General features: G+C 30.6%; 2 protein-coding genes and 1 long non-coding RNA gene across 5 annotated transcripts; 1 reads left to right on the top strand and 2 right to left on the bottom strand.

The window, feature by feature from the left end:
* Positions 1–724: 724 nt before the first annotated feature.
* On the bottom strand, positions 725–3,712 carry LOC117132131. The gene is made up of 2 exons (XR_004455624.1): positions 3,678–3,712; positions 725–3,581 (listed from the first exon to the last, which is right to left on the bottom strand). It is a non-coding gene; the product is annotated as an uncharacterized LOC117132131 (long non-coding RNA).
* Positions 3,713–6,696: 2,984 nt separating this feature from the next.
* LOC103851130 (WUSCHEL-related homeobox 12) lies at positions 6,697–9,231 on the top strand. 2 transcript variants are annotated; one of them, XM_009127961.3, is made up of 3 exons: positions 6,697–7,391; positions 7,661–7,836; positions 8,548–9,231. In XM_009127961.3, the coding sequence occupies exons 1-3, from the start codon at positions 6,758–6,760 to the stop codon at positions 8,563–8,565; spliced, it is 828 nt and encodes a 275-aa protein (XP_009126209.1). In that variant the 5' UTR covers positions 6,697–6,757; the 3' UTR covers positions 8,566–9,231. The 2 variants fall into 2 exon arrangements, with proteins under 2 accessions (XP_009126209.1, XP_033141643.1); XM_033285752.1 differs by having other exon boundaries at positions 7,661–9,231.
* Positions 9,232–10,680: 1,449 nt separating this feature from the next.
* LOC103851129 (transcription factor MYB56) lies at positions 10,681–17,709 on the bottom strand. 2 transcript variants are annotated; one of them, XM_009127960.3, is made up of 3 exons: positions 12,377–17,688; positions 11,575–12,033; positions 10,681–11,127 (listed from the first exon to the last, which is right to left on the bottom strand). In XM_009127960.3, the coding sequence occupies exons 1-3, from the start codon at positions 12,708–12,710 to the stop codon at positions 10,964–10,966; spliced, it is 957 nt and encodes a 318-aa protein (XP_009126208.1). In that variant the 5' UTR covers positions 12,711–17,688; the 3' UTR covers positions 10,681–10,963. The 2 variants fall into 2 exon arrangements, with proteins under 2 accessions (XP_009126208.1, XP_033141583.1); XM_033285692.1 differs by lacking the exon at positions 10,681–11,127 and adding an exon at positions 11,156–11,372 and having other exon boundaries at positions 12,377–17,709.
* Between the last annotated feature and the right edge of the window lie 366 nt (positions 17,710–18,075).

Genomic DNA, 18,075 nt, shown 5'->3' with positions numbered 1-18,075 from the left:
AAAGTTTCTAATGCTTCATGACGTATTGTGTACATATATTAACTATACATGGAGTCATGGAGAATCTTACAATAAGTAGAATTGGTGTTAAAAAAAAGGAGAATTGGTAATTATTTATGTTTGATGCACGTAACACTTGAGTTAACTTTAAATATTATATTTGTTTAAATTTTCTTAATAAATGCATTACGCCTATTTTAGGGTCTAAATGCAGAGTCGTGCTTGATATTTGTAGACCCAAAAATAAAATATATTTTGGTTACTTATTTTTGAAAAAGTTTAAAATTCATGCGGCACATAGTCGAACCCACGATTTGGAGTTGGACAAACATCAGTAAAATTACTAAATTTTGGTAAAAATATCTGGCCCTAAAAATAATTATACACATTATGACAACTTGCGGAATAACGAAACCACAATGGTACGCTCTTAATAGTATCAAAATATATAAATATATAAGTAAATGTTTAAAGATTTTTGTTATTACTAACTGTATTAGTGTGATGCGGTTACTAAACAGTTGAAGCCTTAGTTTGAGAAGTGAAAAATATTAACAAAAACTATTAAAAATTACTAGAGTCTTTTTCCGCGCTACGCGCGGATAATCACTATAAATACATTTTGTTTTGATGTTTAATTACAATATGAGCTACTTGTTGTATTGTTTGTTTTTAGAAAAGTTTATTAGGTATATATTGATAAATTTAACTTAATTTTGACCCCTTTTTTGTTTGGTGTTTTGCTATTTATTGGTAATTAATTTAATTATTGTTATTACAGATTTTTGTGTAATCAAATAGAAATTGCATGACTAATTTATAAAATGTAATTGTATAATCACTGTAAATGAAGATAGAAAAAAATTAACTATCAAACAAAATTTAACTAATGTATGAAATAAATAAGATGTGATAATTAGTATATGTGAAAGTTAAGCCCTAAAATTGTTTTATATTTTATATGTTTTATACCCCATCTGTTTCAAAATGTTACATGCTTTAGGTTTTCACACTTATCAATACAACATAAGAAATCTTAGTATGATATGTAAATTTTTTTGTGACCAACTATTTCCATAAATTTTAACCAATCAAAATTTAGTAAATACAAATATTTTTTTTTGAAGTTTACAATTTACCATTACTATCTATTAAAAGTTGCATTGAAAAAAAATAAAAGATGCATCAGATATATATTTTCTAAAACATGTATTATTTTAGAATAGAAGCAGTATTTTAGTTAGTTAATATTATGTTTCATTCAGATAATGTAATTCTAGGACTTGAGATAGTATATTTATATTTGCTTTGATTTTTTTTTTGGAAAAATCAATTGCTTTTTAACATATATTATGATTAGGTATATATATGTTAAATGATAAAACGCCACTAATAATAGTCTAGGAGCAATATTAAAATTAGGGACATTTATGGAATAATCAACATGAAAAAATTTAAATTGTATGTTAGCTTTAATAAGATAGAAGAATGTTAGCTTGGTGTAGGAAGATAGTGAAGAGGTTGTGTTTCTGTTTTTCTTTGGGCGTTGAGTTGATGCATGTGCAAGATATATTGAAATCTTGGTTTGTATATAATTGTAAAGAAAAACGTTTTGTATATAAATATATGCAGTTAATATGCTTTGATTAATATAAAGTTGTTGGTGAGGGAATTGTCTTGTAAAAGTACACAAATAAACGTCCCTAGCTCGGTCTTACTCTTAACTAACGAAACATAAATATTTGACTATAGACTTCTTCGTGTCTGCTTGAATCCGTGATCACTTAGGAAAGCAGAGCATAATGCTCGATGAAAATATCTGGAGTCTACGTGGACATGATCAAACTTGATCCTTCTAAGGGTATGTGAGCATATCTATCAGTCACACAAGCTATTCACAATGAACTGTAAAGTTACTATCAGGATAATATATGTCTCTTTTACCATATCTCTTTTACCTGACAGTAACAACCTGCTGCTGCATTCTTTCTTGGGAGCTTCCTTATTTATCTCCGAGACTGTTGCTTCTTTCATAGTAATCATCCCTTTTGAGTGCTTTCATACGCATCGGCTGGCATTTCAACTTTATCTTCTTCCGATGTCCGAGGGTCACTTGTGATCTCAACAATTTCCGTTGGCAGTTTTACTGCTGGTGCATTGTTGTTGTCACTATGAGCGGGTTTCTTTTCGCCTTTAGATGCAGCAGATGTAGTAAGAAATCGCCCCTTGGGAGGAGGACAGCGTGCGGACTCCAAATCTACATTACGGCGATGATAGTTTAGCAGTGACGACTGATAAAACCAAGTTTAAGAACTCATGAATTGAGATAATGACTAAAATATAAATAGATGGATAAAAATACAAAACGCTAATTTCGGTCGGTTTGTCTCCAGAACTATCATTATTTGGCCGGCTTTTTTTTGTTTTTATTTATATTTTACTTTTTAGCCACATTTATTTTACTTTTTTTTTTGTCAACACATTTATTCTACTTATGTAGTAGATAATAATAGGTTGACAATTCCTTTCGTTTATTTATGTGCTTTTGGCTTTTCAGATTTGCATAGGCATGTTAGAGATGTATCTGTTCGCATCATCATAGAAGGCAATCATCTCTGGTTCTATTAGCAATAGCATGCATAGTAAAGCTATTTCTATTAACACCTGTAGTTAGTCGGGTCTTTAGCCGTTGTAATGTTTCTTTGAACACACAGTTAACATTATACATGCATTTAAAATTTAGTAAAAAGGTTATTTAAATGTCTTTGAGGAAACTGAGCTATTTAAATGTTTGTATAGCTTCTCTTTGCCCTTGTAACCTAGGAGGGACTGTTTCTCCGGTAATCGAAATTCTGTACTGTTTCCGATGCCCCCATTAAAGAGTTTAATGAATTTCAAATTTTTTTTTTAAATAAGTGACCTCCTAAATCTTCTTTCGTGAAACAAAGGAGTATAAGTGGATAAGCAGATAAAGCCAATGACAGAAAATTAAAAAAAAAAAACAATTTGAGTCACGGCGACTATACAAAGATCTCTACAGTTTATATAAACGCCAAAAATATAAATAAATAGATAAAAATACAAAGCGCTAATTTCGGTCGGTTTGTTTCCAGAAACTATCATTATTTTGCCGGCTTTTCTTCTTTGTTTTGAGATTCTGTAAAATCATCCGTTTAAAAAGCACTAATAGTCTAGATGACCCAGGAAGAAAAGACCCATCTCATATCTTTCTCTTAGATTCTTTTTATTATAAAATAAACGTTCACTAAATAAACATATGGACTGAAATATAGACATTAATCAACTTTCTGAAAATCTTATTATAAGAGAACCTCTTGCTTAGCTGCTTAAAAGGTATCAAAACAGGTAATTTCTTCCTAAAGAACATGGCTGAGGCAAATCAAAGATAATTCAACTATATAAATCTGCAATCAGGGGCCATGGTTCATGCCGCATATTGCAAACCAAAACGCTTATCGGGAAGTCCTTGCGAGGGCCTCCATATCACCCTCTCAAATAACCCGGCAGTGGTGACTGAGTGTGGGTCCTTCTCCTCATCTCATCTAAGGGAAGATTCAACTCTGTATCAGTCAATCAACAAAAAATGGATTATAAAGTAGACCATAAATTTTTGTACTTTAAATAAATTAAGACAAAACAAACGCAAGAGTTATTACCATCAACGTCAAGAGACCATCAAAGAAGCATTCAGACTGGTATGAACTCATAAAATTCTCTTGCCCTGCAATCTGGCAAATCACATCAATAGGATCAATAGATGAAATACCCCTTTTGACAATTCCTTTATTACAAATAATTACAAAAGTGAGACAAATTGAGATCCTAAATTACACAGTTTTAAGTTTTGAGCACAAAGTAACTCGAGGTGGAGGATACATATTAAGCTTACATGTTAATACGGAGCCGCGCCACAAATTCACCGTTACGCCAATCCGAGAAGCAGAAAGTCCGACCAAGTTGTCGAAGGATGGCTGATTGAGAAAAATTAGCAGCAGATGAAAAAATTCTTGAGGATCAAATGAAATCTGCACCGGTTCAAAGGGGATGCGAGTAGATATGAGATATTCATCTCCGGCCTGTAACATGAACTATATATAAAGAGGAACTCCGAGTCGGTTACGAAACCCACCATTAATGATGGTCTGAGTTAACACTGGAAGATGTAGAGACAAAGGAAGATGAAGAGTTAACGAATTTAGTGGAGAAAGTGGAAATGGATACGTATGTGAGCGAGGTAAGTCGCTACAGTGCAGAAACCCTAGATGCAAGATGCAGATGACGATTAGGCGACTTAGAGCATCCACATTAGTGAACCCCATGAAAAGGGTTCACAAAACATTTTTTTATTATTTTTTTTTTTGGTTGATTTTTGTTTTTTTTTTTAAAAAAAAAAAAAAATTATTTTTTCGGACCAGTCGCGGGCCGCCACGTGCCGTGGGGCCCGCGCTACAGTGATGAACCAGGTTCATGGGGAAGGGGTGGAGAGAGACAGGTTCATCACTATTCCTTATTTTAATATTTTTTTTTTTTGGGAATGTGTGTGAACCCCCCATAAGTTCACTAATGGGGGTGCTCTTAGAAGCTTATTTGGGTCAGAATAGGAGTTTAATACACTTGTGTCTTTGCCACTTTAAACAAAACGTAAAAGATGGGTTATAAATGGCCCACCGAATCTATAATATAATGGGCTGGAAATAAACGATTTTCTAAAGTTTCGAAAGTTTTTAAAGTCGTGCTGACATGGCATATTTGTAAAATCTGATTGGCTCGAATTAATCTGCTGATGTGGACAGCCTCTTTGTTGAGTATATAGGCCTTTTAGTATAGGTTAGATATGTCCTGGTTCTGAAATACGAAACTGGTTAATATATATATATATATATATACGTGTTTATATATGTACCAGTTAAGTAAAGAATCAATTTCCGTTTTGCGGAAAAAGAACAAACAGCTGGCGAAGTTATAAGAGACAAGTAATACCCAGTTGTATCAAGTCAGTCACAGTCGGTAATAATAATAAATAGATAAAATGATCTGGACAATCGTTACCTCCTTACAAATATGTGACGTAAATTTTTTTTCCTGAAAAACTGAAAAAAGCTGTACAGAAGACGCAAGTTATGCAGGCTTTGAGATTTCCTTTTACTTAACAAGTCACGGGAGGATTGTTACACAACTCCTAGTAGTAGTTTCTCTGTGTTCCCTGACGTGCATGAATTATAAAATTTACTTACTCCATTTTTTTAATATAAATTGTTTTACAAAAAAAATTATGTTTTAAATTATATGTTGTTTTCAATTTTCTATGTAAAATTTATTAACATAAAAAAATTATGTTTTATTATTGGTTGATTTATGGTTAGATAAATAACTAATGATGATTTTATTTAGAAAATGTAAAAAATTAATGATTTTTTTAATTTTTTTGAAATGCTCAATTCTAAAACAACTTATAATAATAAACGGAGAAAGTAATAAATAAATTTAAAGGGAATTTCAGCTAAACGTGTGTATAACTGTATGTAGAAGCCAGGGGAATCTCTCCCTGAAGTTATTATCGATCTATCTTAATTAAGATCATCATCGCTATCTTAAGATCATTATCGCTATTCACATTTACCATATACGATATACATATTCCCTTACTGATCAAGTGACTAAAATATTTTTTTTTGGTCAAACTAAAATATATTTTCTTGGTCAAATAAAAACAATATATGTGCCAAATAACTCGATCGGTTATAACTTCAACGGGTGGCCATGTGAAAAGCAAGAAAAAGTACAGAGGAACTGGAGTTTTATATAGTATTTTGAGATGATAAAACAAAAAAAAACAATGTAACAGCTAAGAAAATAGCATCGATCATCAAAAACCAGAATCCATCTGCATGGAACAGATCGTCGCCGATTGTATCAACATTCATAAAGATTTAAGTATATTATATTCACAGTTGTACTTTTAACTGTGAATGTAACAATTATTTTTGTTTTGGTGTATTATCAATCAGACTTGTCACATATCACAGACTTATGTTTGTGATTTGGTCCAATAATGCAATGTGGAAGCATTCCTAGCTAGCTTGGTATATATATCATGAAATAGTTTAGCAAAAAAAAATATATATCATGAAATAATACGAAACCCCCAGTTTATTCGCATCTCTTAGAATACGTGTTAACATATTTGACCGTACATATACAAAATTTAGATCTTAGTGAGGGCAATACACTAGTGTAACTTAATATTTAAACCAATGTTAAAAAAATTGCTAGACGGTATTTATACGTGCAGAGAATTATTATTTATGCGAATTATTCGAAACCTATGCAGGACATAGAAGTTAATAAATTATTAATTTATTTTCTATATATTTTATATAAAATTTAATTTTTAAGTTTAATTATAACATTATTTGATGAATTATCAAAATTGAATTATCAAAACAACATTTTTTAAAAAAAATTGTTGGATTGTACTAACATTATTATTTAATTTAACATATTTATATTGATTTAAATAGTTTAGAATGATTTAAATTGATTTAAGTCGTATAAACCTAATTTTAGAACCATGATTCAAATTAAAACAAAAAAGTATTTATTGAGAAACTCTCTCCTATAAATTATTTAAACATAACTTCCCTCAAGGCTCAAGTCGCCACAAACTCTCCTTCTTTTCTTAACATCCATTATCCAAAAACACGAAAGAAAGAATCTAGCAAATTCTTAACAGTCGATGGATCAAGAAGGATCATCACAAAGCCCTACCGGGCAGGGCCGTTCTCCCTCTGCACCCTCTAATTCTACCGCACCGGCCCGGTCCCGTTGGTCACCTAAACCGGAGCAAATCTTGATACTCGAATCCATTTTCAACAGTGGTATTGTCAACCCACCAAAAGACGAAACAGTCAGGATAAGAAAAATGCTTGAGCAATTTGGTGCAGTGGGTGACACAAACGTCTTCTACTGGTTTCAAAACCGACGTTCAAGATCTCGCCGGAGACAGCGGCAGCTTCAAGCCGCTACTGCCGCAGCCGTCACTTCCAGAGGAGCTGAAGACCAGCAGCACATGACGACCATGAGCATGCATCATCCTTACAGAAACAACGAGATTAATTTGGGATTTGGAAGTTGTAGCAACTCGTCAGCTAATTACTTCTTTAATGATCCTTCATCTCAAGTATCTTCCTTTCTTCTCGGTCACTCGTCTTCTTCCTCGAATGGTGGATGTGAAAGTAACAATGGCATGGAGAATCTCTTCACAATGTATGGCCATGAATCTGATCATCCCCATCTTCATCAGCACAGCTCAAATGATGCAACAATTTCAAACCCATCTGATCAAAACTCCAGTTTCCACTATCAACAAGGTGAATCATTAATTTGCATGCCTCATATTTTTCTTTTATACCGCAAAGTTTGGTTTTTTAGATTATCAACCAGTACTTAAAAGTTACCGAAATTTGGATGACTCCTGTTTTTAATGAGAAGGTTTGAAAGTGAATAAGGAAGATACAACTTTTTAAGTGAGTTTCAAATTAAGAGCTCGAATTTTAAGTTAGGCTAATTTGTGTATTTTGAGATATACTCAAAAAAAATATTCTTATATATTTTAAATTTGAAAAAAATAAAATAAAAGGGTTAATGACGGTGTTCATAAACGGAGTTCCAACGGAAGTAACAGAAGGAGCAATAGACATGAAAGCAATGTTCGGTGAAGACTTGGCGTTAATGCATTCCTCTGGTCTTCCTCTTCCCATTGATGAGTTTGGTTTCTTGATGCATTCTTTACAACATGGCCAATCTTATTTCCTGGTAACTCAGTTTAACTCACTTTTATCTATCTAATTAATATATAGACATATAAACAAAAGTACTCATAAATAAATTCATTAACAATTTTCAGACCCTTTGGGTCGTCTGTGAATCCTTTTCTATAAATTGCGAGATAAATCTGTTTTCCTTTAAATTACTAAATCATGTGTATAGAATGTGCTGAAACCTAATTATTCTGGTCAAGTCCTTAATTTCTGCAGATAATAATGTCGAGAACCCAGTTCAGTCTGTATCTAAGCTAGATCATAAAATATTCCAGCATAAAATATAGTTAAATACTTATATATAGATTTGACGATTTTCGGTTTTATGCAATAAATGAATATCCGTAACTGAAGTTTTGTAATTTAAGTAAAGCTTTACGGATCGATGTCAGCTCTTATAAACACACGTATATATTTCTAACTGTTGGTTAACAAAAAAAAATCAAAAACATGATATATTTCATTTTTAATAAAGAATATACGAATAAACACAAGAACCAATGAAATCCGTCTTTTTGAGGATAAGTATTTAATTGAGTTCATTGGCAAAAGAGTTCTTGGGAAATTATATTCTTGGTCAAACAAATAGACAGCCATTTGTTAGGGCTTTCCAATATGGTCATCAGTTGATTAATTAACACAGTTATATTATTCTTTTTTAATAAATTTTATTTTTCGTTGTTTGATTTCATTTTTTCATCGACAGGTACCGAGACAGACATGACCTTGTGTTGCAACTTACAACATATACGTTCGATTATTTTAATTTTTACTTTTGTTGATTTTATGTCAATCGTGTATACTTATAGATTAAATAAATGTTGGAACGTAAGATATTTTGTTTTCTTGTCGATTCTTGCTAGCCTGAACATAAACCTTAATCAACAAAACAAGCAAAATCTTAACAGAGATCTAGTTTGGGAATAAAGTGTCGAAGTTTTAAAATTAAAAGATTAATTAAATCTTGATTTATTTAGTGTTATCCATAGTAGATATATTAGTATATAGTTCAGCACTGGGTGAAATGTATTAATATTTGATATCCTTCTCGATCGACGATTATTTGTTTGTGTATTATTCCTTAGGATTAGGGGGCGACTCGTTTTCCCGCTACCATCCGCAAACGCAGTTTTTGCGGTTGGTAGCAGTTGTCATCGGTTTGCAACAATCGCTCAAATCGTTCTAAACCGTTTCAAACCGTTCCGAATCTCATAAATTTAAAAGATAGCTCCAGTTAGCGTTTGCGTGAGGGTAAATTTTTTTTCTTTTTTTTAAAGCAATATATATACAAAAGTAAAAATATTTAATAAAAAATTTAAAATTGAAATTATGAAAATATTAAAATATATCTATTATATTTTAATTAATATTATAAAATTTTATAATAAAAGCAATTACAATATATTTTCAAAAATTAAAATTATAACTTTCTAAATATAAATTTTATATTTATTATAATTTTATGATTTTTGATATTTTTATAATTATATTACATGTAAATATTGTTAATTTATTATTTGATTGTTATCGCATTTGGTAGTTAACCAGTCATAAGTCACCCGCAAACGCACCAATTTTTAACCGCAGTACCAGTCGTACAAATTTCTTAAAACCGCTAGAAACCGCAACCGCCCGCATCCTTAAACTCCTGCAACCACAACCGCAACCGCTGCGTTCGAACCAGTTAGGCCTTAAGTATATAAATAACAACACTTGACCATACTGGCCATTAAGTGTCACAGACCACCATTGCTAGTTTTTGGTGATGATTGTTTCAATAGTTTCTAGTTTTAGTTTTTGGTTTTTAGATTTTAGCTTTGGTTTTTAGATTTTGGTTTTTAGTTTTCAGCTTTTGGTTTTTGATTTTTGTTTTTTGGTTTCTAGATTTTAATTTTGGTTTTTAGTTTTTGGTTTTGCTGTACTTTTTTTTATTTTTCAAAAATTAATTAATACATTACTTTAAAATAATACAACAAAATAGCAATAAATATTTAGATTTACAATTAAAATTTATCAAAATATTGTGATTATTATTTAAAATAAAACACAATAACATTTATAAAATATACAAATTTTAATTATTTTATTTATAGAAATTAATAACTAATTTTAAAATTAATCAATATCATTTATAAAATACAGAAATTTATTTTAGAGATATGAATCACAAATAAATTATTTCACATTGTTATTTAAATGATATCTAAAATACCAAAAATGTATGATAATTTATCTTTATGAAGATATTATTTTTTAATTATTAATTAAATAAAATGTAGTAGTTTCTTAAAAAAAAACAAAATTCGTTTTTGTTTATTTTTTAATTATTAATTGGTTTTTGGTTTTTCTTCATAAATTAACTGAACTTTTCAAAACCTAGTTTCCCTAAATTTTTGGGAATCTATTTGTTAGAAAGTTTGATTGGCAAATGAAATGGTTTTTACAAAAACTAAAACTAAAAGCTAAATGTGAGATTTATAGGGCCCTTTATTTAAATGAAAGCTTAATGTATAAGTCCACTTTAATGTGGGCTTTATAGGGCCCTTTATTTAAAGACTGCATATGGGATTCAAGACTGTATATGGGTTTCTGTTGTGTTCTTAGACTCAACTAAATTAAGTAGCTGGTAAGTAATTGAACGGACATTAAGGGTCTGGCCCAAGTCGAGTAACTAAACTTTTTTTTTTCTGTTAAACACCCCCCCCCCCCTTCAAAAAAACATCTCGATGTAAATGCTATAGACAATGCAATAGTTTTACGATATAATTGTTAGTTTGTACTAGTATGGATGTGCCATATTCTGGATTCAATGTATGCTGTAAAACAACGAGACAAAAAATAATTGCAAAAGTTTTGGTAAATCTTATTCTAATGCTACTGGAAAAGAGGTTACATTGGAGTATTATACATTTTTATTTGTTGATTACAGACTTTTAGGAAGTTATTCAATTTTTGTTTTGCTTTTTTTTTTCACTCCTACCCGGCTAACTTACCAAAGCCCACATTAAAATTTTAAACAAACATGGCTAAGACTTAACCAGGTAAACAAAAGAAACTGAACCAATTTTCTTTATCGAACCATTAGTTCCCTTCTCATGAACCCAAATTCTTCATAATATTAATCAAAAAGCTCCAACTCCAAGAAAATCAAAGAAGTAATGGCCACTCTTCATCTTCACTTCCACCTTTCTTTCACTGACCGTGATTGTGTGGTGATTTTGATGGTCCAACTTTTTACTATATTTGCCATTTACTTCTGCTCTCTGCACACACTGACCATCTTTACCTGCAAAATTATCAAAATAATGTTCTTAGCCCCCACGTGAAATTTTGTTGTATTGAAATAGTAATGTGACATTGTACTACAACTCCTTATATTATTATACCTGTAGGTACTATTACGATGTAAAACACTGTTTCTTTCTCTCTTGTCATTCAAATTTCTAATTATTGCCACATATATGAAAATTATCAGGAGTGGTCAACTCGTCGTCGGTTATGTAACATGTATATCATTTAATGTTCCTTGAACTACCAAAAAAAAAAACCGTCTTAGCAAAACTTGAAATTAAGCTAAAAACATTCCATGTTTTTTTTTTTTGCTTAAAAAACATTCCAAGTTTCTATACTTTTTTCATATCTCAAGAATGTCATGAAGATGATTTTCTAAAAAGAGACAAAGTAGTACTGACATAATTAGAATAATAAAACAATCAATTACATAGATTGTTACCTGATGCGAGGGTATTATCGTAATTGAAGAAGCCAAGCTGGTGAGTTGAAGAAGGCGGAGTGAGAGATAGCTCCGTCGTACAAGTAGAGACAGCTGAAGCATCGTCATTGTCAGCGTCATCATCTTCTTCATTGACGAAAGTACCATTCACCACCGTACCGAAGAACTCATCGCCGTGATTATACGAGGAAGAGACTGCCATTTCAGCGTTTCCTGACGGTGCCTGAGGAGGCTGATGACGTTGTCGTTGACTTTTTCTAGTCCGTCGAGCCATGATGACGTGCCAATGGTTCTTGACAGCGTTATCTGTCCGGCCAGGGAAGAGACGTGAGATCAAAGCCCACTTGTTGCCATAGGCTCGGTGAACGGCTAAAAGCCTTAACTCTTCTTCCTCGGTGAAGGCAGTCTTGTTTATTCTTGGGTCTAGCTGGTTAAACCATCGCAATCTACAACTCTTGCCTGAAGTCAAAGACGCAACATTAATTACCCTTTAAAATATACAAATTAGTTACGGTCAAGTTACTATGTCACTGATGTGTATGATTAAGTACTTATATCCTTAAAAACATATTTTTGTCTAATTTATGAATAAAAGATATAATCTTTAGTAGACATTAATTTTGGAGAAAATACCGTTTTGGTTAAATGGAGAAAATGATGATTTTTTTTTGTGGGAAAAAAAGATCTGGACATTTTGTTTTTAACAAATTTTATTATTTTCTATTAGTATTTAAAGAAAACACTTATATTTACGGAATTTTATGTAAGAAATCAGTAGGTAAATAAAAGCAAATAAATATACCTGATCTACCAAGAAGGTGGTTAGCAATCACGTTCCAGTTTTGTGGACCAAACTGGGCAACAAGCTCCTTGAGTTTAGTATCTTCTGTTGGTCTCCAGTGTCCTCTGGAGCATACTTTTGCTTTCATTCTACTTTGACCCCTCCTTTTCCAACCGTTTTCGCCTTCGTGTTCATCTTCCGACTTCAAGAATGTTTTGTTGAGGGGATGGTTTCTAGCGAGAGAGAAGTTGGTATGCGATTTTGGTGAAGAGAAGTTGTTTGCTTCTTTGAATCTTCTCGACCCATGGATGGTTTCATTGCTTGTTTGATCTTTCTCAAGGAGATTTGGATTCATTTTCTTTCTTTCTGAGGTTAGGGATTAAAAGAAGAGAAACCAGCGATAGAAGAAAGAGAGGCAGACCACTTGAATGGCTTTCCACTGTTTATATGGTGGAAGAAAAAGAGAGATTCTCCAATATTTTATTGACTCGTATATGAATTTAACTGACATATTTTACAAGTAATTATATAATATTTGTTCACATCATATATACAATAATATTATAAGAAAATTGATGATGAGTTGTTATTCAAAGTACATGGAAAAAATCAAATGATAGCTTGTTTATTCACACATCAAAAGGGTAGGGAAATATTTTACTATATGACTATATATATCACACTTAATCAGGTACTGTATATAAACTATCATGTTTTTATAGACCAGTCCTTGTATAGCTTTGTGCAATTTATCATCTAAACACTTTTAGTCGTTGTTGTATTGAAACTTTTTTGGGTCTTGTAAATTCGATCGTAGAAAATATCGAAGTATGATAATTTTCTCGTCAGTAACTTTATGAGCTGCTCTTAATTTGTTTTCTTATGTGTAGAAATAAATTAGAAAGAGCCTGTACTCACGTTTTGCTTCAGTTTGCATAAAATTTTCAATTTAAACGAAAACTACATTAATGTGATACTAATTTTAGCACTCTCTCCACACGTGCAAAAGTAAGGATTTAGAAAAGTCGGTGGGTATGTGTGGTGTTGGTGCATGCAAATCGAGACCCGCTCGTGCGTGAGGAGGGTTCGATGGCTTAGGCCCCACAGACTCAACAGTCTCGGAAACTCCAAAAACATTTTTGAACCGCTCGTGTGGCACTACTATACACACATACTGATAGTGCACGTGTGCACGTACGAACATGTTGGTGTGAGTTAATAATTATGGGATAAAAACAACAGAATCGTTTTTTGTCTGTTTCGGACACAAAGCAAGAAAAGATCTTAAAGGAAGAGAAATAAATTGCTTTTCTGTTCTTCGTAACGTCTATAAAAATGCGTGTGTATCTATATATACGTATATGAATATACATTCGCATGTTTCAAAGAATTCGTTTTCTGTAGATTAATATAAAATAATCATGAGTAGCTCAACAACTTGTTTTAACTTGTTAAGTATTGATAATACAAACAAACAACAACTTGTTTTAACTTTTAAGTACTTCAAGATCTTTTTTTTTGGTCTAAAACTTCAAGATCTTTTGAACGGACGTAAACGTTTTTACTTAATGATCAATGAACTCAAACACACTTCCACAGTTCCACTTATCTAAGTGAACTCAAACAATGTTATGCGAAAATTACTGGAAAAATAGGGCGTCGCAAACGGAAAATATATGATGCATGAGACGAGACTACACATTTGAACGTAAAAGTGTTTTTTTTTCCATGCGTAACAACAACTGACGCCAGATTTTGATATGAAAACAATTATTTTTCTTTAAAGAAAAAAACATCAAGTTTTATTTATTCAATGAACTAGATCGACTATGCAACCAAATAATTATGATATTAAAATGGAGGGACCAGAAAAATGTAACTGAAGCTAAATTAATTTGGAATCAAATTCAACAAAAAAAACGAGAGTAAAATAAACATAATACAAAGAAACGTTCGAGCCAAAGAAAAAAGACAGAAACGTACCAAAAAAATTAGATTACTTTATGGTGTCTAGTTTTACGTGAGTTTCGGTTATGGGAACGGTTTCGTTAATTTTGAAATCTTCTGCTGACGACAAACAAAAAAAGTCTCGTACCGACGTGGAATGACGACATCATGAACTGTTACACACGAGCGGATCGTGTTCTTACCTAACACATGTCCCGTCTTCAGTTCACGTATTTCTGTTCCGGTTCAAAGAAAAGATCCTATAACCGTTATGGACCAATTCCACTTTACGTGTTAAATTTATAATTTTGACGTCATTAATTCAAATTTCCAATACGGCAAATATTATAAAATTTTATATATGTAGTTCAAAACCGTAGGCGAGTTATAAATGAAGATTGCTTAAACAACTAGTCTCATTAATGGAACAAAGTGATAATTAAAAGCAATTTAGTCAATGATAAGTGTATATATATATGTAATATTGCACCTCAACCAAAATGATAAGTGATTTTATGGATCGAGTTATTGATGGCCCAAAGAAGTATACGATTATATGGTGGCAGTGAGCCATAATTTACCATTCGCACTTGAACAGGTCACTAGTTTTGTATTTTTCTTACCTTTTTCCAGTATCACAAACCATTAGACGAACAAATCGTTTTTTTTTTTTTGAAGAAATGAACAAATCGTTTATTGAAATCATAAAACAGAAGGTGGTGGATTTGTTGTTAAAAAAAAATAAAATAACAGAAGGTGGAGAGAGAGGGAAATACCAAAACTCCAAATGCTACAGATTAATGTTTGGGTAATGATCAGATAAGCCACACTAATTACATTCATTTAGAGAAAGCTTCCAGATTAGTTTTAAAGGGGACACTTTAACTAATTTGAGGAATTTATGGCTTTATCTCATGATGTAAAGACATAAAGTATCTTTATATATGTAAAATTTAATTATAAATCATGTCAAAGTTGTTAGCCGGTCCATTCATTGCACTTGTAGCATAGAACTAAGTAAATAACATATCACATCAGAGTGTATTATAGTAAATTATAACAATGAAAATTTTACATTTTGGGGGGAGTTAATGAGGTTATACCTTACGGACTATATTAAAAGTCCTTATCGAAACTATATTGAAAGTCATTATCGAGGCAGTTAATTGTCCACGCACTCACCACTAGTTTACTCCACATGGATCCAAACAAAAAAATGTAGTTATTCGAATGTAAATAGTTTAATGTATGTAAAAGTATTACCAAAAAATAAACATTTAGTCAAAAGTTGACGGCGGTGATCGGCAACTAATCCACCCAATTTTAACTCAAAATGATTCTCAAGTCGAAAAGAACAGAACTATTCTCTCCGTTTTATCACCATTGAATCATTGATGTTTTATAAGTATCATTTGAAAGGACATTATATATTTTAATTTGAATTTAATTTAGTTTAAATTATATTCTTATGTTTAATGTATTTTTATTGTTTATTACTCGTATTAATATTTATATTATTATGTTACACATTCTGAAACTAATACTTTAGTTATAAACGATTTTGGTTTCTTACATTGTTTCTCTATAACATTTATGAAAACTCTAAAAAGTGTGTATACCATATAGACTTAAAATAAAAGATACACAATTAACTCGAAATTTAATAAAGTATGTGAAATATAGTCATATATATAACATCTAGACAGAAGTTACAGAAAAAACATCTAGACATAGTAATAAAATCATAGTTTAGTAAAGTATGTGAAATCTCTTAGTTTAACTTACAATCAACATAAATAATACTCCATTTGTTTCTATAAAATAAAAAAATAAAACCTTATATATATATATATATATATTTTACATTTTATACAATTTCAAAAATTTAATTTTATTTATTCAAATATGACATTAAAATTATATAAATTAATCTTTGATAAATTAATAAATTAATAAATATAATAAATTCATAATTTTTTCTAGTCCCAAGTTTCATCAATGTAAAATATGACATAGTTCAGTAAGATAATAAAATAGTAGTATTCAGAAAACTCTTATATGGATAATCTTATTGAACATTTTATATTTATAATTACTATATATATAAATTTTGTAAACATACACAATTTTTTTTTTTAAATCACGTCTAGTTTTACTCTTCATTTTACCGAATAATATATAAAAATTTAATTTGTATTCTACGATATATATGCATTATATATCAATTCTATTAGATAATTAAAAACAGATTCGAATCTATAAAGTTTAATTAAACATAAATAGAAATAAATTATTTTAAAATAATAATTATATAATTAAAAAATAGTTGTAGTTTTAACATTATTAATTTATAGAATTTTACTGTACATGAAACTGATGGTAAACAGCTGAACACAAAATAATATATTTATGATTAATTTATAATATATTTTAAATATGTAGAAAGATAATGTATTATCCAGAAAAAGAAGGGATATATGTTTCATTTTAAAAGAAATAAAAATTCAATAGCAGGATATTAATTTCAAAGTTTTTAACACATCTAAGTAAAATAATATTTTACCCCAAATCTTGGAACGATGGTGTTTCGCGGATTGGTCATGGAAAAACCATGATATTCACTTAGGACAAAGATGGTTTAATATCTTTTAAGGTTTTGATGGTCTAATGGGGACGAAAAACACAAAGGCAAGTTTATCTCCACTTCATTCAGAAGTTGAAACAATCATTTGTGCAATGTAATGTATGAAAAATTTATTTTAGTATCATTCACGTTTGTAACAGATTGTTCTCAATTGGTGAAAATAGTTTCAGAACAAGAAGAATAACCAATTTTTATAACTTATTTGGAAGATATCAAAATACTGAAAGGAAGTTTGAATCATTCAAAGTTTATTTATATATCCTAGACGCAGACCCATCTCTTGGCATGTGCCAGAAGAACATATGCACAAGGTCCAAAATATTTTTACAAAATTTTAGTTAGTGTTTAGGACTTTTTTTAGAAATATTAAAGCCCTTTTTGCAAAATCTTTTTACTTATTGCTGTAAAAAAAGTAGATTTTGTACAGGGTCCACAGTAAGTATGAAACGGTCTTGTCTTGTAAAATTTTAGTTGTATATTTAAGTTGATGAAAAAAAAGGGAAAAAAAATGTTTGCATGCGTGTGACGTTGTCACATTGTATAGTTCAAACTTCTGAAGTCACGAAAATTGATGTCAATTCTGACGTGAAAATAACTGTAGGTGCGCTTTTATGTTTTGTAATTTAAAAAATATTTTGATAAGTGAGGACTTTAAGATAAAAAAATTTAAACATGCCCACTCTTAGATTAGGTATATAACCATCACTTGATTCAATCCAATACTATTAGTGCTAACTATATTATTTTAAGAGTAATTCTTGGGTTCACCCCTTAGGGTGAACCTCTAGATTCACCAACCAATAGTGTTTGAGTATTTGATATTTGATATCTTTTAAAAAAGGAAACAACATTGAATTTCCAAATAAGATTATCTTTTTAAAATAAAACAATAAAAATACATAAAAATAGTTACAAAAAATAAATAAATAAATATTTTTAAGTCTTCAACAAAATACTAAACCCTATACTCTAAATCTTAAACCCTAAACCTTAAATTTTGGATAAACTTTAAACGTTTGAAAATCTTAAACCCTAAATTATACATTAAAAACTAAATTTTAATAACACTAAACCCTAAATCCTAATCACTAAACCCTAAACCCTTGGATAAACCCTGAACCCTTGGATA

This window comes from Brassica rapa, chromosome A02 (assembly GCF_000309985.2).
Source record: "Brassica rapa cultivar Chiifu-401-42 chromosome A02, CAAS_Brap_v3.01, whole genome shotgun sequence".
In the NCBI taxonomy this organism is placed as follows: Eukaryota; Viridiplantae; Streptophyta; class Magnoliopsida; order Brassicales; family Brassicaceae; genus Brassica; species Brassica rapa.
This window is presented reverse-complemented; position numbering and strand designations above follow the sequence as displayed.